Source organism: Musa acuminata, chromosome BXJ1-3, assembly GCF_036884655.1.
Source record: "Musa acuminata AAA Group cultivar baxijiao chromosome BXJ1-3, Cavendish_Baxijiao_AAA, whole genome shotgun sequence".
Classification (NCBI taxonomy): Eukaryota; Viridiplantae; Streptophyta; class Magnoliopsida; order Zingiberales; family Musaceae; genus Musa; species Musa acuminata.
In genome coordinates, this window is record NC_088329.1 from 7,117,762 (window position 1) to 7,136,248 (window position 18,487).

Genomic DNA, 18,487 nt, shown 5'->3' on the forward strand with positions numbered 1-18,487 from the left:
AATTATTTTTTTGTGGAAAAACTCAAGAGAAAGAAGCAGCACATATGTAAACAAATTTTTATTTTTAGGCAAAAGGCTTAACACAGCTTATCCAACTCATTTCATTTAGATAATGGAAGGAAACCAAAAAAACACACATATGCTAGCAATTAAAACCAAACTTGATCTGAATTTTCATTAATACAAAATAGACTTCTTTTTTGCATTTCTTGTATTTATTTGTACATCGCCATAAAAGATAACATGTGATACCAACTAAAACCAAGATTGGAAAGAATTTTGTTTATGCTACAATTGTGGACTGTTGTACCCCCGATATGGTATGAAATGGGCAGTACATGTCAGTCAGCTAGCTGATCGGTATGTTGACAGCCCATTTTGGGCGATTCACAGTTTAGTGTATGCATATGCATCAGTACACCTCTTGTATCGGACAATACAGTTGACATTTGACCGCTGGTAATAATTGGATTTTACCCATAACGACCTCATCTCTCATCACACCATACTCCAATGGTCAAATTGACCGTTGGGGCCTGTTTTGGGCCTTTAAAACCACATCCCCCTCCTTCACTCACTTTTATTCTCACTCTCTTTTGATATAATGTGTCCGTCCATGCTTAGATACACAGTATTCTTATTTGAATATAACTTATATACCAAAAAATTAAGAGAAGAAAACCTACAATATGAATTTTTTAAATTTCGAGCCATTTTTTGGCCCTTATTCGGAATACCAACGTGCATTAGTGTATTGACACATGGTACACTAGTACCAACCATGGTTCGTCTTACCTATCCGTACCGATATACCAACCGATTATCAGTATGGTACATACCAACGTACCGACACACGGTACGGTGGGGTATACCGATAGACTGGTATGTACTGCTCATACCGATCTCCTGTTGGATCGGTATGTACTGCCCATACCGAGCGGTACACCATGATATGGACCAACCATATATAGCAGTCTAATCACAGATCGGTATAGCCAATTGGCATGAGATGACGGGGTGTTATGGCAAAGAACAGTCAAAAGAAAAAAGAAAAAAGAAGGAATTTGCCCTAGCTAGGGAAATTCCCAATTCGTGAGTCTAGGGGAGAAAAGATTTGTCTGCTAGTGGATCCCCATCCTCCCTATTGTATGCAGCTTTGACTTTCAGCAAGTTCCTCGACAACAATAATTGATAATGTTTCAACTATTTACATCAGCAACATGGTATTTTCTTGTTGCGGTGTTTCTTGACAACAACAATTCATCAACTATTTGGGTCACATTTTTTGCTATGATGTTCCTTGACAACAACAATCCGTAATGTACCAACTATTTGAGTCAGCTATATGGAATTTTTGTTATCATTGAGCTATGCTTCAACAACAACAACAAAAGCCATAAAGTCTTAATTATTTGGGGATAGCTACATGGATTTTTTGCCATTATTGACATATGTGAAAAGCTATATGTTTAGTTAAGCCAAAAGAATTTAAATCTTTATGTATGGTTTCTAGCAAAGTCTTATTAGTCATCCTCTACCTCTCCCTAATAGTCATCAGTTTACCTCTTCTAATTATCGATCTCCTACGCATATATTCATATTATTTTAAATAATTCTCTCTCATTTTAAGTGATTCCTAATCTTTCACGAATAAAAACATCTTTTTTCCTATCTTTCCTAGTAACTTCATACATCCATCTCAATATTCTCATCTCAACAATACAAACATTTTATATATGTTGTTTTTTAACTAACCAATATTCAAATCTATAAATTTTTTTAAGATTTCAAATGTATCCGATGATCACATAAGGCTTTTAACAGCCCTCATCACTATAACAATCTTGTTTTTACTTTATGAATAATATCTTCAGCAATCTCTTCATTTTTTTGAATAATTGATATAGATATCTAAGGCTTTTACTTAATAAACTTTTTACTCATCCAACTTAACTATATCTTCTTATTTATTCCTAGTATTACTAAAATTGCATCTCATATATTCATGTTTTAGTCTTACTTAATCTAAAACTGATTTGACTTTACAACTTAAGATTAATTGATTTCATCTAAAACTCTCATCAACTAGGACAATATCATTGGAGGTTTATCCTATAAATGATTTATAGTAAAAAGGTAGAGATTTAATGTGGATTCTTGATGTAATCTTATACTAATAGGAAGCTCATTAGACAAACTCCCTAGAGTTCTAATGCTAGTGGCAACATTATTAAACTCCCTATTTTTAATAACTTCAACATAATTAGATAGTTAAAACTAAAAGACATCAAATTTCTGTTTAGTTTTTCCAAAAGTTGCTTAGAGCTCTAACTCTCCTCACAAACGATCATAGATGCTGCTAGTCTAATAGTTTATAGATTTTGTTTGAGCTGTAAAGGCCTTAAGGCCTTAAGGAAGCAAGTTATTCACAAGGTTAAGGTTTAAAAACTAGGATTAAAATTTACTTGATTAGCTAAGCTACATTTTTGACAAGAAAAAGGTACCTCTAATTGGATCCTCCGCAGAATACCATTCTGTCCAAGGGCAGTCATCATCCCATTGGGTTTTAATGTGATTTGGACTAACAATATCTCCTTTTGATTCATTAACTTCAGGGTCCACACTGTTGATTTCGTCATCAGATTCATATGGAGGAGATCTATATGTAAGCTTCATTGCAAATTGCACTTTGAAAAAGCTTGCTGAAAAATCTACTGAATATAAGGCCTCCAAGAACAAAATTGGAATGTTAGAAACTTTGAATGAAGGGAGACTGTCTGCTGAATGCTTTTACCAAATTAAGGCATGTTCAAGGAAACTAAGTTTCTATAGCAGTTAAATAATAGAAAAGTTAAGCATCAAGGAGCCAGATGAAGAAAATATTTAAAAACAATAACAAATCTTTGTTTTTAGACAACATTGTAAACCTAACAATGTTCGATCCATGCAAATATTCTACATCACAAAATATTGAAGCAACATTGCAACCTCAAGTACAAAGACCAGTTCTATCCTTGATTCTGGAATTTAATGTTGTTTCAGAGTGTTCTAAAATTACATAATTAGAAATTTTAACCCATGCTAAATTAAATTAGATGTGAAAATTTGCAATACTTTATGGAAAACAACATCTACCACTTTCATAGCTGTCAAACATGTATTTTTATTTGAGGGGTTATTCTTGAAGGATGACTATGATAGACACAGTCCTTGTTCTTTATCTAGTTTGTATGACCGATAGGCACAAAGTCCAGGTAAGAACAAACAAACAATTAGGAAATGCTGATATGACCAAAGTGAAGTTTGAATCTGTAGGCTATATACCTAATAGACTATAGAGTGACCAGAACATGGATAGCCAGGTATGCAGCCAATAGATCAAGTATTATGTCATACAACGATACAAGCAGCAACTAGCACTGAAATTCCCTATTACCTAATGCAATAAACAAATAGATTAAACTTACAAATTATTTATATAGCCAATCAAGGGTTTGAATTTCTTCTTTCAGCGGATAATCTGATGAATAACGAGAAACTTTCCTAATAATAGTAGTAGGAACTCACAAATTTTGAGATAAACAACTCATAAAGCCCCTCCAAATGCATGAGCCTTATAGGCACCTGGCTACCAATCCTATCAGCATCAAACCTTCTGGTGAAAATCAGGCCTAGATTTTGGATCCCAATGTATGCTTTTCTAGAAGGATCATGCACTGGAACAAATGCGGGCCAGTTACTGCATAAAGAAAAAAAGGCTATCAATAATATTTCCTTTGTCTACTTATGAACCAAACACATAGGAAAAAGCATCAAACTGTGGATGAAGAATATGTCTTTGCAAGTTTGTTTAAATGTTCATGCTCTCCCACCAACATATGCATAAGCAGTTTTTCTGTGAAATATGTGGATTATGTGCTACTGATTATATATTTGGGCTGAGTTATATCAAATTAACTTAATGAACTAGTGGTCTGGGTATGCATATCAATGATAAGAATAGAACATTGCTTAACTACTTGTCCAAAGTAAATAAATCTATCTTAATTATTAGTATGTTTTTAAGTCTCAACCACCAAGATCATCCAGAAGGCTATTTACCTCTAAGATGGCTGGAAGAAACAGTGGGAAAGATTCATGGAACATAAGTGTCATGCAATTGAGAATAAATTGCTAGAGCAAATGAATTGATTATATACAACACAACGAGAAAACTGTAAGTCCCAACTATTAAAAATTGATTTTATATGTACGTATGTATATCTGAAGTTAGCAAATATTTTGGTCCATGGAAATTAATTTCGCTAGGACCGGTTCATAATGGCTGGTAATTATTAATTTGGGCATCAAGAAGGACACAGACTGCCCCTTTTAGGGCGGTCCAGTTTGTTTTTTTATAAACCACTAGGATCATAGAGTTTTAAAGTCCTTGGGACACAGACTGCTCCTTTCTGGGCTGTCCAGTTTGTTTCTTTATAAGCCACAAGGATCTTAAGGTTTTAAAGTCCTTGTGACATGTCATTCGGTGTCCACGATTTGCATTCGCCTGGCAGCTCGCCACCCTGCAGACCCACCACCTGCCTCCCACCAACAAATCTTTTTTTTTTTTCCTCCTCCTCTGCTCGTCTGTCTCCCACCACCACCAAAAAACTATCTGCTCCTCCTTGGCTCCTTACTCCCCATCCCATCTTGGTACCACACCATGTGCCCACAAACCATGTGTCAGTACACTAGCACGAACTATACTTGTACTGGTCCGATCATGGACCAGTAAAGATCCAGTACCCAAAATTAAGGTCTTTTCTTTGTTCAAACTAACAATACAATAAAGAAAACCACAAATGTGCAATTTGTTAAGAACTCACCTGCCACAATTTGTCAAGGCAATTGCAACAGAACTTAATAGCTTCGTTGATTCAGGTGCATCAAGAACCACCCCACTAGCACTTAGAGGTGCAATAACCTGGTTGTGTATGTAAAATCAACATTAACAGCATCCATCAACAACAACATATTAAAGTAGTGAACTAGAGATATAAGCATGAAATTTATAGGAGATGAACTCATTGGAAGATGATGATGAAATCTAGATGGTTGATAATAGTGGCAACAGAAGCAATCACAATTATAAAAGAAAACAATGATTACACAAAAAGAAATTAAAGAGAATAAAATTCATGATGGTTAAGTTGAAAATCGACATATACAACATCAGTAATGGCTGCTACTAGAACAACAACAAAAACAAAGACAATACATCCTAATTCCAACTGCTGATCATGAGGAAGTGGGAGACAAGGGAATACGAGTATCGTAAATATAAAAACACCGAAGTGAAACAAAATAGCATAATTATAAGAGGACACAATTTGTAGAATCCATACAAAAGCTGAAAATCATATATCTATATCCACCAGTTAAATTAGAGTTCATCTCCTCTGATGTGATCAATTATGCCTACAACAATTATACGATTTAAAGAGACATTGACTGATTTAAAACGAGTAAATGTCATAACTAAGTCAAAGCTACAAAATACCCAAAACAATAATCCATAATCAGGCATGACTTGGGACACAAAAAACAACAAATCTTTACAGTTTTCAACTATCTCAAAATTGCAAAATATAAAGTAATAATGAAAAAACAACTGAAAATCCTAAAAGATGAATAGCTAATACCAAAGCTCTAATTAATTAAATCAACTAAATCTATAGAGTAGATGACTAAAAAATTGTCACAAATTTGCTGGACCATGGACCATCTTTATGAGGGCCTCACATGCAATCCAGAGTGGAAGCAACGCTCACATGAAAGGGTGAGGCTCATGTGCAAAGGAGAGATAAGCATTCACACATGAAGAGGGTGATGTTGGACACTCATGTGAGGCATAAGCTAGTCGAAAGCTAAAGATTTGTCATCCAAGTGATTAAAGCATCAGGCTACAAGATTGATCTTAGCCCATAACCTAAGCAGCTTAAGTTTTTGTTGTATTAGTCAAAAGAAATTGTAAGATAAGACTGGAAAGAGTTTTCGAAGTATTGATTGGAACTTAATATATGCTTTCGAGCTGTGTTTAACAAAGATGTCTAAGAACTTTAGGCATAGCAATCAGTTTGATCAATGCACTGTAATTTACTAGGACAGTTTGGTGACATTGATCATGCAATATAGAAGTCAAAAGCATAATAAGAATCTTCCCGTCCTTTTTGGATCAGCAGGTAACTAAAGTTTTCTTCATCTTCTTCTTCGTAACAGGGATATTAACCACTTGAAGCACTATCCAAACTGTGAAACAACTATAACACAAATCTACGAAGGCACTACATTTACTCTGTCAATTCCTCTGGTATATCCTCCTACGAAATTCTTTAATGTCTTTATGCCACTTTGGGCAGTTGATTATCAAAAAGCATCTGTTAATTGTAATCATGAACTTATCTTATAATCTAAGTGAAATTATAAAGATGTCATAATGCTTGTTAAAATTTCACTTGCAGCTTTAATATTCCTTGCACACTTCAGATCTAAAACTTCCATGTTCCAACATGGACGAAGCTAATGGTGTCACAAGACCCTTATACACAATGTTGACTGGTGCAGGTTATCACGAAGATGTTAGAGAAAATGAAAACCATGTACCAAAATAATGTTCTTATGGAGCATGTTTGCATTTGAACATGCCAAAATGGGAAAATAAAAACATACCATAAAGTCAGACACTCCAAAGGACAATTGCAAATCATGTAAATCATCATCCCAAAACGAAGCTTTGCCTGTATTAATTAAAATTTGAAGGGGGTAACTGAAGTCTCATTTATAAGTAAAAGAGAAAATACTTCCATCAATATATTAATTTACCCTTATTAGAGACACAAAAGTAGTACTCAATAGAATACAATTTTGTGCCATGCTTCATTTCAGATTTGACCTTATATAATTTTTTCTGTGAACCCAAGCATTCTGCACCCTTTTCCTGCATACAGATAGAAAAAAGATATCAATCTTTAGGTAGGCCTGACACACCACATATCACAGATGTACAATATTAGATAATTCCTAGGAACTAAAATGGCACAAACAACACTCAGAGGAATCAGTTACGAGTTTCTCAAAAGCAAAATTGCCATAAACTACAAAACTAGTGAATGAAATAAAGACGAATTGGTTTCAAGACATCAATCAGTGTTACCTTAACCTAATCTGAAACTTGATGATATTTATCAACTAAGCTAGCAAATTAATAATGAAAAGTTTCAGAAGATAAGTAGATGAAAGAAATGACCTTGAAGTCTCATTTTTGTTTGTATCAGATCTTCAGTAAATTATAGTCGGTGTGATAATTAAAAGGAGCTAAATCATAATTCTTTTCTCTTTTAAACTGTTTGTGGCATACAATATATCCTCTTTAAATTTTGTGTTTCTTTTGTTCTCAAAGATGACCAGCTTATACATCCAAAACAACACCAGACAGCATCCAAGTAAAAGCAAAATGAAAGGCCATTAACTGTCAGCAGTTTGGGTTCATAAATTGCCTCTAAAATTCAAATTTTGACCTGACTTTAGTGTATGAGTTTAGCATCCAGAAAAAGCATAGTCAATACCAAGGATCACCATTTCAAGCACCAGTGACCAGACCTGTTTCAGTGATCTAGTCAGACCAATATGTATGAGTCGGTACTAGCTTACCAACACATGGTACATCGGTGCATACCTGTGTTTCAGAGAGGAAGAAAAAGAAGGAGAAGAGGAAGGTGCGGAAGAGGAAGGGGGAAGGAGGAAGAAGCATGAAGGAAGTGGAAGGAAGAAGAAAAGAAGGTGGAGGAAGAGGAGGAAGAAAAGGAGACAGTGGGAGGAAGTGGAGGAAGTGGAGGAAGAAAAGGAGACGGGAGACGATGCACAAAGAGGAAGAAGAAGAGATAGTCGAGAAAAAGGAGGAAGAAGAGGGGATGGAGAAAGGAGGGAGAAAGGAGGGAGAGGATAGAGGAAAAAGAAGAGGAAACTTACCCATCGAACACGCACGACGAGTGGCGAGTGGCAAGCGGTGATGAGCGACAGTGCGAGACAAGACATGCTCACGTTCAGGCGAAGAGGGCTCACAAACATGAGCCCTATATGTTTAAATGGGTTGAAGTGGACCTGTTTTGGAAGGTCAAAGTGGACTACCCGAAACGAGGGTGGTCCGCATAACAGTTCACGGCCGAGTCGGTACATACCGCTCATTTTATACTAGTCAGAGCAAAATGACGATCCTTGGTCGATACTACTTAAAGGTAATAGCTTTCTTCAAAGCGGAATGCAATCACTTGAACAGTTTTTAAGGTCAAAATAACTTTTGCAACCTCCAACACATGCTTGGTAGTAAACGCTACATTTATTACTCAATAGATGCAAACTTCTCAAACCAACATTTTGGACAGTGAAAATTATTTAAATGTTTCAATAAGCAATATATACAAATAGCAAAAGGAAATAAAATCAAAGAAACTTGCAATATTAACCAAAGTATAACATAGAGAAATGCCAGTAAAATCTATCTTAAAATGGATATGACAGTGGAAAGGAAAAGTAGTAAACCCTCATCAAGTGCCCATCTAAGTCATCAAATAGGATAAGGTACTAAGAAAAGTAGGTTCTGTGTACTTCCACATACAATGCAGTATCAGTCCCCTATTCATGAGATAATCTTACTCTAAAAGTGTTGTTGGGAAGAACAAATTTTACAAAAAAAAACTAGGTCATGATTATTGGTAAACATATATTATCAAGAAAAAGAGAAAAATATTATACCACCAAATTCTTTGGACCATCAACCATCCATACTCGACAAATGGCCTCAATTTCAGAAATAAACCTAGAACAAAATACAAAGGTTCAGTCATTTCCTGTTACCAAAAGAACGAAAAAGTGAAAAATCAGTTTGCCAGTATTTGCCAAAGACAAGGGAACAAACTATATATTTGTAGCAACCACACTGCAAGAGATCTGTAGATACATCCAGCACATAGAGAAGAGGTACCTTTCCCAGGAAGATGCAAGTGTGAAATCATCAAAGCCCTCAATCTACAGAGGAAAAATTGAGAACATATTTGTTATCACCCACAACTGTTAAGTACTGAAAAAAGAAGCTTTTCATTCAGAAAAGAGATGTTCACATTTAAGTTTTAGGCACTAAAAAATGCAATTTATGACTCTGACTTCCTAATATATTGGTGATATCATTGTTTGCAATATCGTACCATATCGTACCGCTCGATACAGGCGATACATACTGGTACGAGCAGTACATCGATACACCTTAGTGTACCGTGTGTTGGGATGCTCAGTACAGCTAGATGCGTACTGTACCGACAGCTGATCTGTATATCGATATGGTACGGTATTCAAAACCTTGGGTGGTATATCCTTCAAATCCAGAACATTAATGACCAGATGCAAGGATTGTCATTTTATTGAAATGCCCCCGGCAATTATTTGCCAACACAGTATATACAACAAAACCAAGTTGCAGAAAAGTAGTATTAAGCAAAATAATTCATAAAAAAATAGCACCATAATAATCACACTACATAACCACACTATTTAACCACAACATACTGGTCTATCACATAAAGATTGTCTGTGCATTTCCAGTTAAGTTGTATGATTACATCTACAATTATGTAATCAAGTTTACAAGATCACTTAAGAGCAATCACGATTAAATAGCCAAAAGCAAACAAAGGTCCATTGATAACATAAACATTGCAGTAAATTTACCAAAAGACAATCGAACTAAAATAAAAAATCACTGTGGATTCCTACAAAAGAATGGGCAAGCAAGGCCAAGCAGATGAATTAAAGTGTGAGCCAGCTTGAAGGACAAAAACAAATGTACAATATGCAGTTAAGGAACTATCCTTTATGGATTTCTGATTAACCTTCTTTTTAAAAGGCTACATATTTTATGTTGCCAACAGCAGTTTTACAAAAGACATTAAATGTTCCTTTATGAATATAATCAACTATTTTGACTAATTTTCTGTAATAAAAAGAAACGAACGAAGATCTAATTAAGCCATTGGCTCAGTGGATAAGCATTTATGACGTGTGTTGTTTTGACAAAAAAAAAAGGCATGACCAACATATTGAAATCTTGGCGCAGAAGCCTTCCATGTAATTTATCAATCAACTTTTGAAAAAAGGGGGAGAATGTGAAAGATAAGAACAAAATGAACTGCAAGAAGTATTTTATTTCAGGATAATCAAAACAGAGGAACTCAAAATGAGCCCTAAACTGACTTGCAATCCATTCTCAAACTATCAATCTCTACTAAAGATATGTAACTGAAAATTTGGTCCACTTAAAAAACTAACCGAACTTTACAACTTATGCGCTGGATCATGTGGATGATAAAAGGGACATGTAATCTCTATATTACAAAAAAAAAAAAAAAAGTTAAGCGATCATTAAGAGACGATTTATCGAAAGATTAATCAAAACAGCATGACTGCAAGAAAATTGCAAAGAAAGAACAGAATACTTCAATCCCTATGCCACAAACATGGTTCTTGCCAATACAGATCATCAAGAGATCCAAATTGGAACTATCTCAACCCCACCACCAACAGCAAGAAAATAGATAGTCTCTCGATACAATTGAGAAAAAGTTGACATTCCTACCTACACAAAATAAGATCTAATAGTTTGTCAAGAAGCATCATATCAAGTCCAATTATCACCACCATTTTCGGAAGATTCCAAGAACGATCAATTAGTAAATAATAGGATTCGATATGATCCTTCTCGACACAGTTACGAATCTTTGATTTCTAAGAACAATTTCGGATCCTCCAGCTAATTTAAACAACACAAATCAGCCGTCAAGAATCAGACGAAAACCGAATCTTTAACCGAACAAACGAAAGATCGAGCAATATGAGGAAGAAAGACTTCGCAAATCCAAAAGATGGAGCACAAATTTCAGGGTTGAAGCAATTTTCTTGATATCGCGAGATCTAAAGAGAAAGAATATCTTCGAAGGACGAGACGGGAAGCAATATACCTCCTCTAGCGTTTCTTCTTCCTCCTCCTCCTCCTCCTCCTCCTCTTCCGCGATTCTTTTGTGCTTCGCATTGCTGGAAGACGCCATCGGCGATTCCCTTCCCCCGACGACTTCCGAGCAGCCAAACAGAACAGGGCGACGAACAAGAGATCTTGAAATAACGGGTAGATCGTCACCCGAGCGCAGAAGAACCGTAACAGCGGTCGACGGTCGGGTCGGCGTTGGATAGTCGTACATATTCGACCCGAACCCGACCCGACCTAACTCGGATCCGAACCAACAGTCAACGCGTTGACCAAACTTTTTAACGACATTTGCTACAAATCGTATTCAATATATTGCCAATTAAACAAACACTTCTCCATGTTTAAAGCGTTCAATGTAGTAAACAGAAGAAAGTGAAGTGAATAGAGGGGACAATTTAAGGCGTTGTTGGCCGTATGTTGTTCCCGTTCGGAAATTAGAAATATATTAAAAATATATATTTATTTATATATAATATATAAATTATACTTATTCATATAAGTATATATAATTATACTTATTCATATAACATATTAAAAATATATATTAATTTATATATAATATATAAAATTATTTAAAAAAATATATATTATTCTAGGAGAAATTAAGTTGTCCTTAAAAAAATATTAATTTTATATAAAATTATCTTAAATTCATCATAAAACTAAAAAACTTGAGTGATCCTTAAAAATATATTAATTTTATATAAAATTTATTATAAATTATCCAAAAAATGCTAAACTTTAATTACCCTCGAGCTATACTCAGAACATATTAAAAAATATTAATTTTTATATAAAAATAATTCTAAATTCATTATAAAACTAATCACAAAATCTTATCTTTCATATTTTCTATTTCCTAATTGTCCTAGTCACACTCCAAATTCAATTAAATTGGGTTCGATCACCTAGCTTATTTTAAAATTAATATTTTTTATTTTGAAGATGATTTTAAGATAATCAATTATCAAAATTTTGAGAATTCTATTAGAATGTTCTAACAAACACTATAAATTTTATATTATAATAAATTCAGAATAAATTTATATAAAAATTAATATATTATTAATAAATTTTGTGGATCAGTATAATATTATAATCAAGTATAATTTCAGCGTGATATTTTTATTTTTTAATTAATATATGATGGGAGCAAACGAAGGAGGAGAAGGGAAAAGAGGGGGCCGAGGAGTATAAGACAAAGGAGGAGGAAAAGGAGAGAGAAGGGGAGGAAGCAGTAGAGGTGCAGGTGAAATGGAAGGAGGTGGAGTGAGAGGAGGAAGAAGCCAAGGAAGAGGAAGCCAATAATGTGGAAGAGGAGGGGGATGAGGCGATGGAGTGGGAAAAGAAAGAGACGGTAGCGGTGGAGGTGAAGTGAGAGGAGAAGATAGAGGCGGAGTATAAGGGAGATGGAGTGGGAGGAGAAGGAAGAGGAAGCTAAATGGGTGAGGAGGAGGGAGAAGCCAATAGGTAGGGGGAGGAGGAGGAGAAAAGTAGAGGGAGATGAGGAGGAAAGAGAGAATTTATTGATCTAAATTGATTCGTTAGACTAAACCATTTTGACCTAAGCCGATTGCCCGATATATATATATATATATCCAATGCCATCAAGCTCATAAAGCCATACCAATCTGCGAAGTGGCGAGGAGAAATCGCAGAATGAATGCTGAACAATGGAGGCAGCCGAATCGGAAGAGTGAGTACAAAGCACACCCTCAAGGTGTTCGAAAATGGCCGCCAGCAGCAAACCACAGCATGTCTCTTCTCGAGAAAGGGAATCTCGCTTGTCCCAATGCCGCCACCCAGATCGGCCTTCTCTCTTCCATTCCACCAAATGGCATCATGCCACCTTCGCACGACCAGCGTCTCTCTCTGTCTCTCTCTCGTGCATGCGAGCGCTTAGCCATGCAGCAAGTATAGACGGAGCCATCACAGTCCACAGGCGCAGACTTTTTCGTCTCTTTTGGTACCACACAATATATTAATGCTGCTTCTGCATATGACCACCGCCCATGCCGCCCAAAGAGGGCAAGCTCGAGGGAATCCCTCTGCGCTCTTCTCCCATCCCCGAAGCTCTTCGTTCCCCACACAAAGGCGCAGACTACTTCCCGCCGATGGATCATAAGCTCAGTTCTCCAATAGAACAGTACCAGCTCGCTTTTCAATGTATCTCAAGTGCTACCAGCACCAACACGATCTCTGAGGCGGCCGCCGGTGGGGATGGTCCCACCGCTAGTTCTGGCAGGAAGGGGAAGGGAAAGGGTGGGCCGGAGAACCGGAAGTTCAGGTACCGTGGAGTGCGGCAGCGGAGCTGGGGAAAGTGGGTAGCGGAGATTCGAGAGCCAAGGAAGCGGACCCGCAAGTGGCTGGGGACATTCTCCACTGCTGAGGACGCCGCCAAGGCCTACGACCGGGCGGCGCTCGTCCTCTACGGCCCACGAGCGCAGCTTAACCTCCAAAGACCCTCCACTGCCACAGCCGGCCACCACTTAAACGCCACCGTAACTACTCCCTCCTCGTCTTCCACCACAACTCTCCGGCCGATACTCCCTCGCCCCTCCACCATCCACTTCCCCATACTTCCACACCCCAACATCCCCACTTCTTACACCTACCCGCCGCTGTTCCTTCACGCCGACATGACGAACAGCCCGATCGTGGCCCCGGAGCCCGTAGTGAAGCCGCCAAGTGTGGAGGTCGAAGCAGTGGCGGCCGCGTCGGAGCCAGCCATGATGTCGGGCCCTATCCATCCCAGCTTCAGCGATCCGACGGCCTTCAAGGAGATCAACTCTTTCGCCGGGTCAATTACATCGAGCTTCTCACTCTCCTGCCCGCCGGTGATGACGACGGAGAGCTCAGGCTCCGCGCCGCTTGTGTCCTCCCCGTTGTGGGGTTACGACGACTACGATGTCGAGGCTTCGTGCCTGTGGGATGACACCGACCCATTCTTCTTTGACATATGAGTTGGAGGAATTAGGGATTACTTCAGCATGCATGGTTTGATTCCAACAGTGAAAGATTCTTCGATTTAGTATCGTTGTGTTTCTTAGATTCTTTAAAGAATCCTGTTGCCTTATGGTAGTACGGCACAAGGACATCCAAGCTAGGGTTTTGTGATGAATGAAGGACCAATAAAGAAGAAAGGACTGCTGCATGTATGGAGAAACATGCAACACATGGGTAAGCTATTATGTATATACTTCGTTGATTGTTGATCTTTTATCTTTGTTATGTTCATGCATCTATTCTTCCAAATTGTTTTCATATCCAATGAAGGATGCTTCATTCTTTGATTCTTTATGCTGCATCAGTATCGAGTAACGTAGCAGGAATAACAAGAAGATGGAGTTCTTCAATAGCTTTGTGCATTATTACTGTGGCTCTATTTATGCAGATGGAAGGAGGTGAAATTGGAAAGAGAGAGCAATCACACAATAAACATGGTTTATGTCAATGTGTGCACAGTAGAAGATGGTAAGAAACTAAATTGCTGTTTCTGCAAATAAATTATAGGAATTTAATTACCTGTATAGTGGTCTTGTAGTATATATGTAGTTGAGTCTTATAGTAAGATCTCCACTGCTGCAAATCAAGCTTTTACTATATGTAACACAGACATTTCTTTGCATCAGCAAGACCTTTCCTCTGAGTTCTTTGATCGGCCTCCACTTCTTCCGTAAGTTTCCAACCTCGTGATCAGATTGAAACCTTCCCTCACCTCAGTCAGTGTGTTCGCGCAACCCTCTCCAATTCTTGTAGGTGTATCTGGCGAGGCTAGGGCTTCCCCCTCCTTCTTGCCACGAGTAATGTATAATTCTGCTTGCTCGGTGGTAATTTAGTCTAGCTGGTCATTTTATGATAAAATTTATCATGTTGAAAGAGGATAGAAGATATATGCTCGGATACCAATCTTGGATCGATGCAATATCAATCTTGGACAACTTAATCTCGCATAAAGTGGAAGTCGATAACAATATGTTTCATCCGGGAGTGAAACATCGGATTAGCGTACATATAGGTAGCTCCAACATTATCACAATATATTATAGGAGATGAATCAATGTTGAGTTCCTTGAGTGGATTTGTGACGCAATTTAGTTCTACTGGCGATGGCACGATTTTCAGCTTTAGTTGTAGACTAAGTAATTGTCTTTTGTTTCTTAGAATTCCAACTGATTGGATTGACACCAAGGAAAATAATATACCCCGATGTGGATGTTCGATCATCAAAGTTGTCTGCCCAATCGGCATCAGCAAAGGCATGAAGATGAAGTGGTGAGAGTTTATGAAGAAAGAGACCATGATTGAGGGTCTCCTTAAGATATCGTTTGACTACAGACCAGTGCATAGTAGATGACCTCTGCATAAATTGTGATAATTTGTTGACTGCAAAGGAGATGTCTGGACGGGTGAGAGCTAAATACTGTAAGGAGCCAACGACTTGTCGGTATTGAGTGGGCTCCGCATTAGGACTTCCATCAGATAATTTGAGAGAGCCACTAGTAGAGAGAGGAGTTGTAACCGCATTTGCGTCCTACATGTTTGTTTTTTATAATAAATCTTAAATGTACTTTCTTTGTGAGAGAAAGAGACCGGAAGATATAATGTAACTTCGACGCTTAGAAAGTAGTTCAAGGATCCTAGATCTTTAAGCGAGAATCGATCTGCGAACTATTTAATGAATGTTGGAGGAGGAGAAATCTGCAGCAATTAGGTGGAGAAATCTATAGCAAGGAGGTGAAGAAATCGTAGTCGACGAAGAGGGTCCAATCGCGGTAACTGACGAGGTAAGGGGAGCCCACAATTGTCACCCACCAGTTCTTTCCATTGGGCGACCAAGGAGTCGCTCGACATGGTGGCGAGCCACACGGTAGTGCTTGGCCGCCATCGCCTAGTACTTACTAGGTCGGCGTCAGGTTCTACCACTCGTCTGAGCGAGTGGTGCTCGGGAAGCCATCGGAGGTGTCACAACTAGTGAAGAAGAACTCAGTGCTCTTAATGGGGCCACGTTTATGCCGGTAAAGACCGGTCGAGTGGAGATCAGACTGGCGAATGAGGAAGCGGGTCCGATGGGGAAGTTGGTTCACTTCTGCTAGTTATAGGTGCTCAACAAGCCAATCATGTGAGTGATGACATGTGTGGCTTGACATGTAGTCATTTTTCTTATTATATTTTGGCATTTTATCACTTTATATTGATTATTTCATATACATATACATGTATATATATATACATATACATGTATATATATATACATATATATACATATATATGTATATATGTATATATATACATATATACATATATATGTATATACATATATACATATATACATATAAGTATATATGTATATACATATATACATATATATGTATATATGTATATATGTATATACATATATACATATATACATATATACATATATACATATATATATATATGTATATATATATATATATATTGTGATGTCCTTAGATCTGTGTAATGAGAATCGGATCGTGATGAGATCATGATAGTGAGACTGATTCGTCTTTAAACACAGATCATAAATAATCCCGATCATATGTTACTCGAGTGAGACATCGAGATAACCGAACAGACTGGTATATTATATACCCGTCCATATGATGAATATATTTGGTCTCATAGCTGCTCGTGTGAGGACACTAGGGATACAATACATGTGCTTATTGGAGAATGAGTTCACTGATTGATCCGCTTACGGAATGCTGGATGGTTGATGATGTCTTATTGTCAAACAACGATTCCGTAGTCCAAGTGGTATATCTAGTCCTTAGACTTGAGATACCAAGGATGTCTTGTATGAGTGCTCCACTATTTGATACCGGATATAGGTTTGGATGTCTCAGATATAGTACAACCAGTCTTCGGGAGTAGTAATCAACCTTACGAGGGCTATTGAGTGTCGATAGAGGATCATACATTCTCAGTGTCTAGAGAGGAATGTCACATGTGTTCTTGCTTAAACAAATTCCTAGCCATGATCATTCGGATTGAGAGAGAAAGAGTTCTCCGGGAGAATTCGATTAGAGCAAGACTCGAGTAGAAACCGTATAAGTATGACAGCATCATGTTCAGTATACGGTCTTTGGGATATTAGATAGATGAGAGACTATATGTATATGTTAATTGTGGACATATAGGTCCAATGGATTTGATTCCCCTATATCGTCTAGGGACTGCGACGTAGTGACCTAGTACGTTCGCAATCGATGAGTCGAGTGAATTATTATAGAGATAATAATTTATTGAGCCAAAAGGAGTTATGATAAGAATGACTCATGACTAGCTCGATATTGGGCCTAGAGGGTTACACACACATATGGTAGGCATTGTGATAAGTAGAGGTTCGGATATGAGATATCCGTCGAAGCCTCTATCTTATTGAATATCCAATAAGCCACTGAATTATTGGATTTCATGGACGAGATATAATAAAAGTTCATGAGAGATTATTGGATAGAGATTCACTAATCTAAGAGAGTTTGGTAGTTGAATGAAGATCCAATACTCAATATGGAAGAATTCATTAAGGTTGAGTTGATAGGGACCTCTATAAATAGGACATTCAGTGGTTCATAAGCTAGAGTTTTTGCTTGTCTCTCATATTCTCCTCCCCCTCTCCACCTCAGAGCAGGTCTGGAGTTTTGAGAAGTGTCATCATAGTCCTACTCTATGGATCACCGCTAGAAAGGAGGGCGCTTGACCTCATTCACCATCTCCTAGAGATATGCAAGAATTCAACGATATACGATCTCCCTTTGACATAGTTGCGTTGATATAGTCGATGATGGTCTTGGAGATATCACTGTCTTCCTGAAGATCGTAGTTATGATACCATATTGAAAAAGGATAGAAGATATAGATTACGAAAGAAGTTTATTGCATGGAAGCTCTGCTTTTTCTATTTATAGATGTTAAGAGGAAGAATTTTTCTAAAGATTTTCTCGAAGAAGAATTCAATGTGATTTAGCAAAATGGTAAAAGAAGAATCAACCCCTCTCGTAGATACAACACTGATCAATATAACGGTGAATTGATCTATTTATCCCTAAGAACTCAGTGTTAAGAGTTCTTTGAACCCAATGATGTGCTAATGGACTTTTGAACTCCGATGCAAAATCCAATGAGATATGATTGCAACACGTATCTTATGGCAGCCACCACCACCTTCTCGTACAATCCAGGCTTCGTCCCCAAAACCACTGCATGGAATTCGTGCATGGTTTCTGCCCACCGCCTGTCCCGTCGCTTCCACGCACTCGCCATCGCTCTCATCAGAGGATGACCGGCCATCAATCACCCTCGCACGAATCGTCGATCCGGTTGTAGTGGGAGGGTATCGTCACCGCCCCGACCGAGTCGTTCACCGATCGGACGGCTCCGTGCGGTGGT

The 18,487-nt window shown here is 37.7% G+C and overlaps 2 protein-coding genes across 2 annotated transcripts in view; one reads left to right on the forward strand and one right to left on the reverse strand.

Moving 5' to 3' along the window:
• The window catches only part of LOC135619650 (uncharacterized), a 38,415-nt gene extending 27,211 nt beyond the window's left edge, over positions 1 to 11,204 (reverse strand). The window contains exons 1-8 of the mRNA XM_065121864.1: positions 11,046 to 11,204; positions 9,020 to 9,063; positions 8,791 to 8,854; positions 6,862 to 6,976; positions 6,709 to 6,776; positions 4,866 to 4,963; positions 3,568 to 3,739; positions 2,505 to 2,727 (exon numbers count right to left, since the gene is read on the reverse strand). Coding sequence (XP_064977936.1) covers positions 2,505 to 2,727; positions 3,568 to 3,739; positions 4,866 to 4,963; positions 6,709 to 6,776; positions 6,862 to 6,976; positions 8,791 to 8,854; positions 9,020 to 9,063; positions 11,046 to 11,132 — 871 coding nt within the window. The 5' untranslated portion in view covers positions 11,133 to 11,204. The remainder of the gene's footprint in view (positions 1 to 2,504; positions 2,728 to 3,567; positions 3,740 to 4,865; positions 4,964 to 6,708; positions 6,777 to 6,861; positions 6,977 to 8,790; positions 8,855 to 9,019; positions 9,064 to 11,045) is intronic.
• Positions 11,205 to 13,083: 1,879 nt separating this feature from the next.
• Positions 13,084 to 14,034, forward strand: LOC135636055 (ethylene-responsive transcription factor ABI4-like). Its single transcript, XM_065147593.1, has one exon. The coding sequence runs from the start codon at positions 13,084 to 13,086 to the stop codon at positions 14,032 to 14,034; it is 951 nt and encodes a 316-aa protein (XP_065003665.1).
• The last annotated feature ends 4,453 nt before the right edge of the window (positions 14,035 to 18,487 follow it).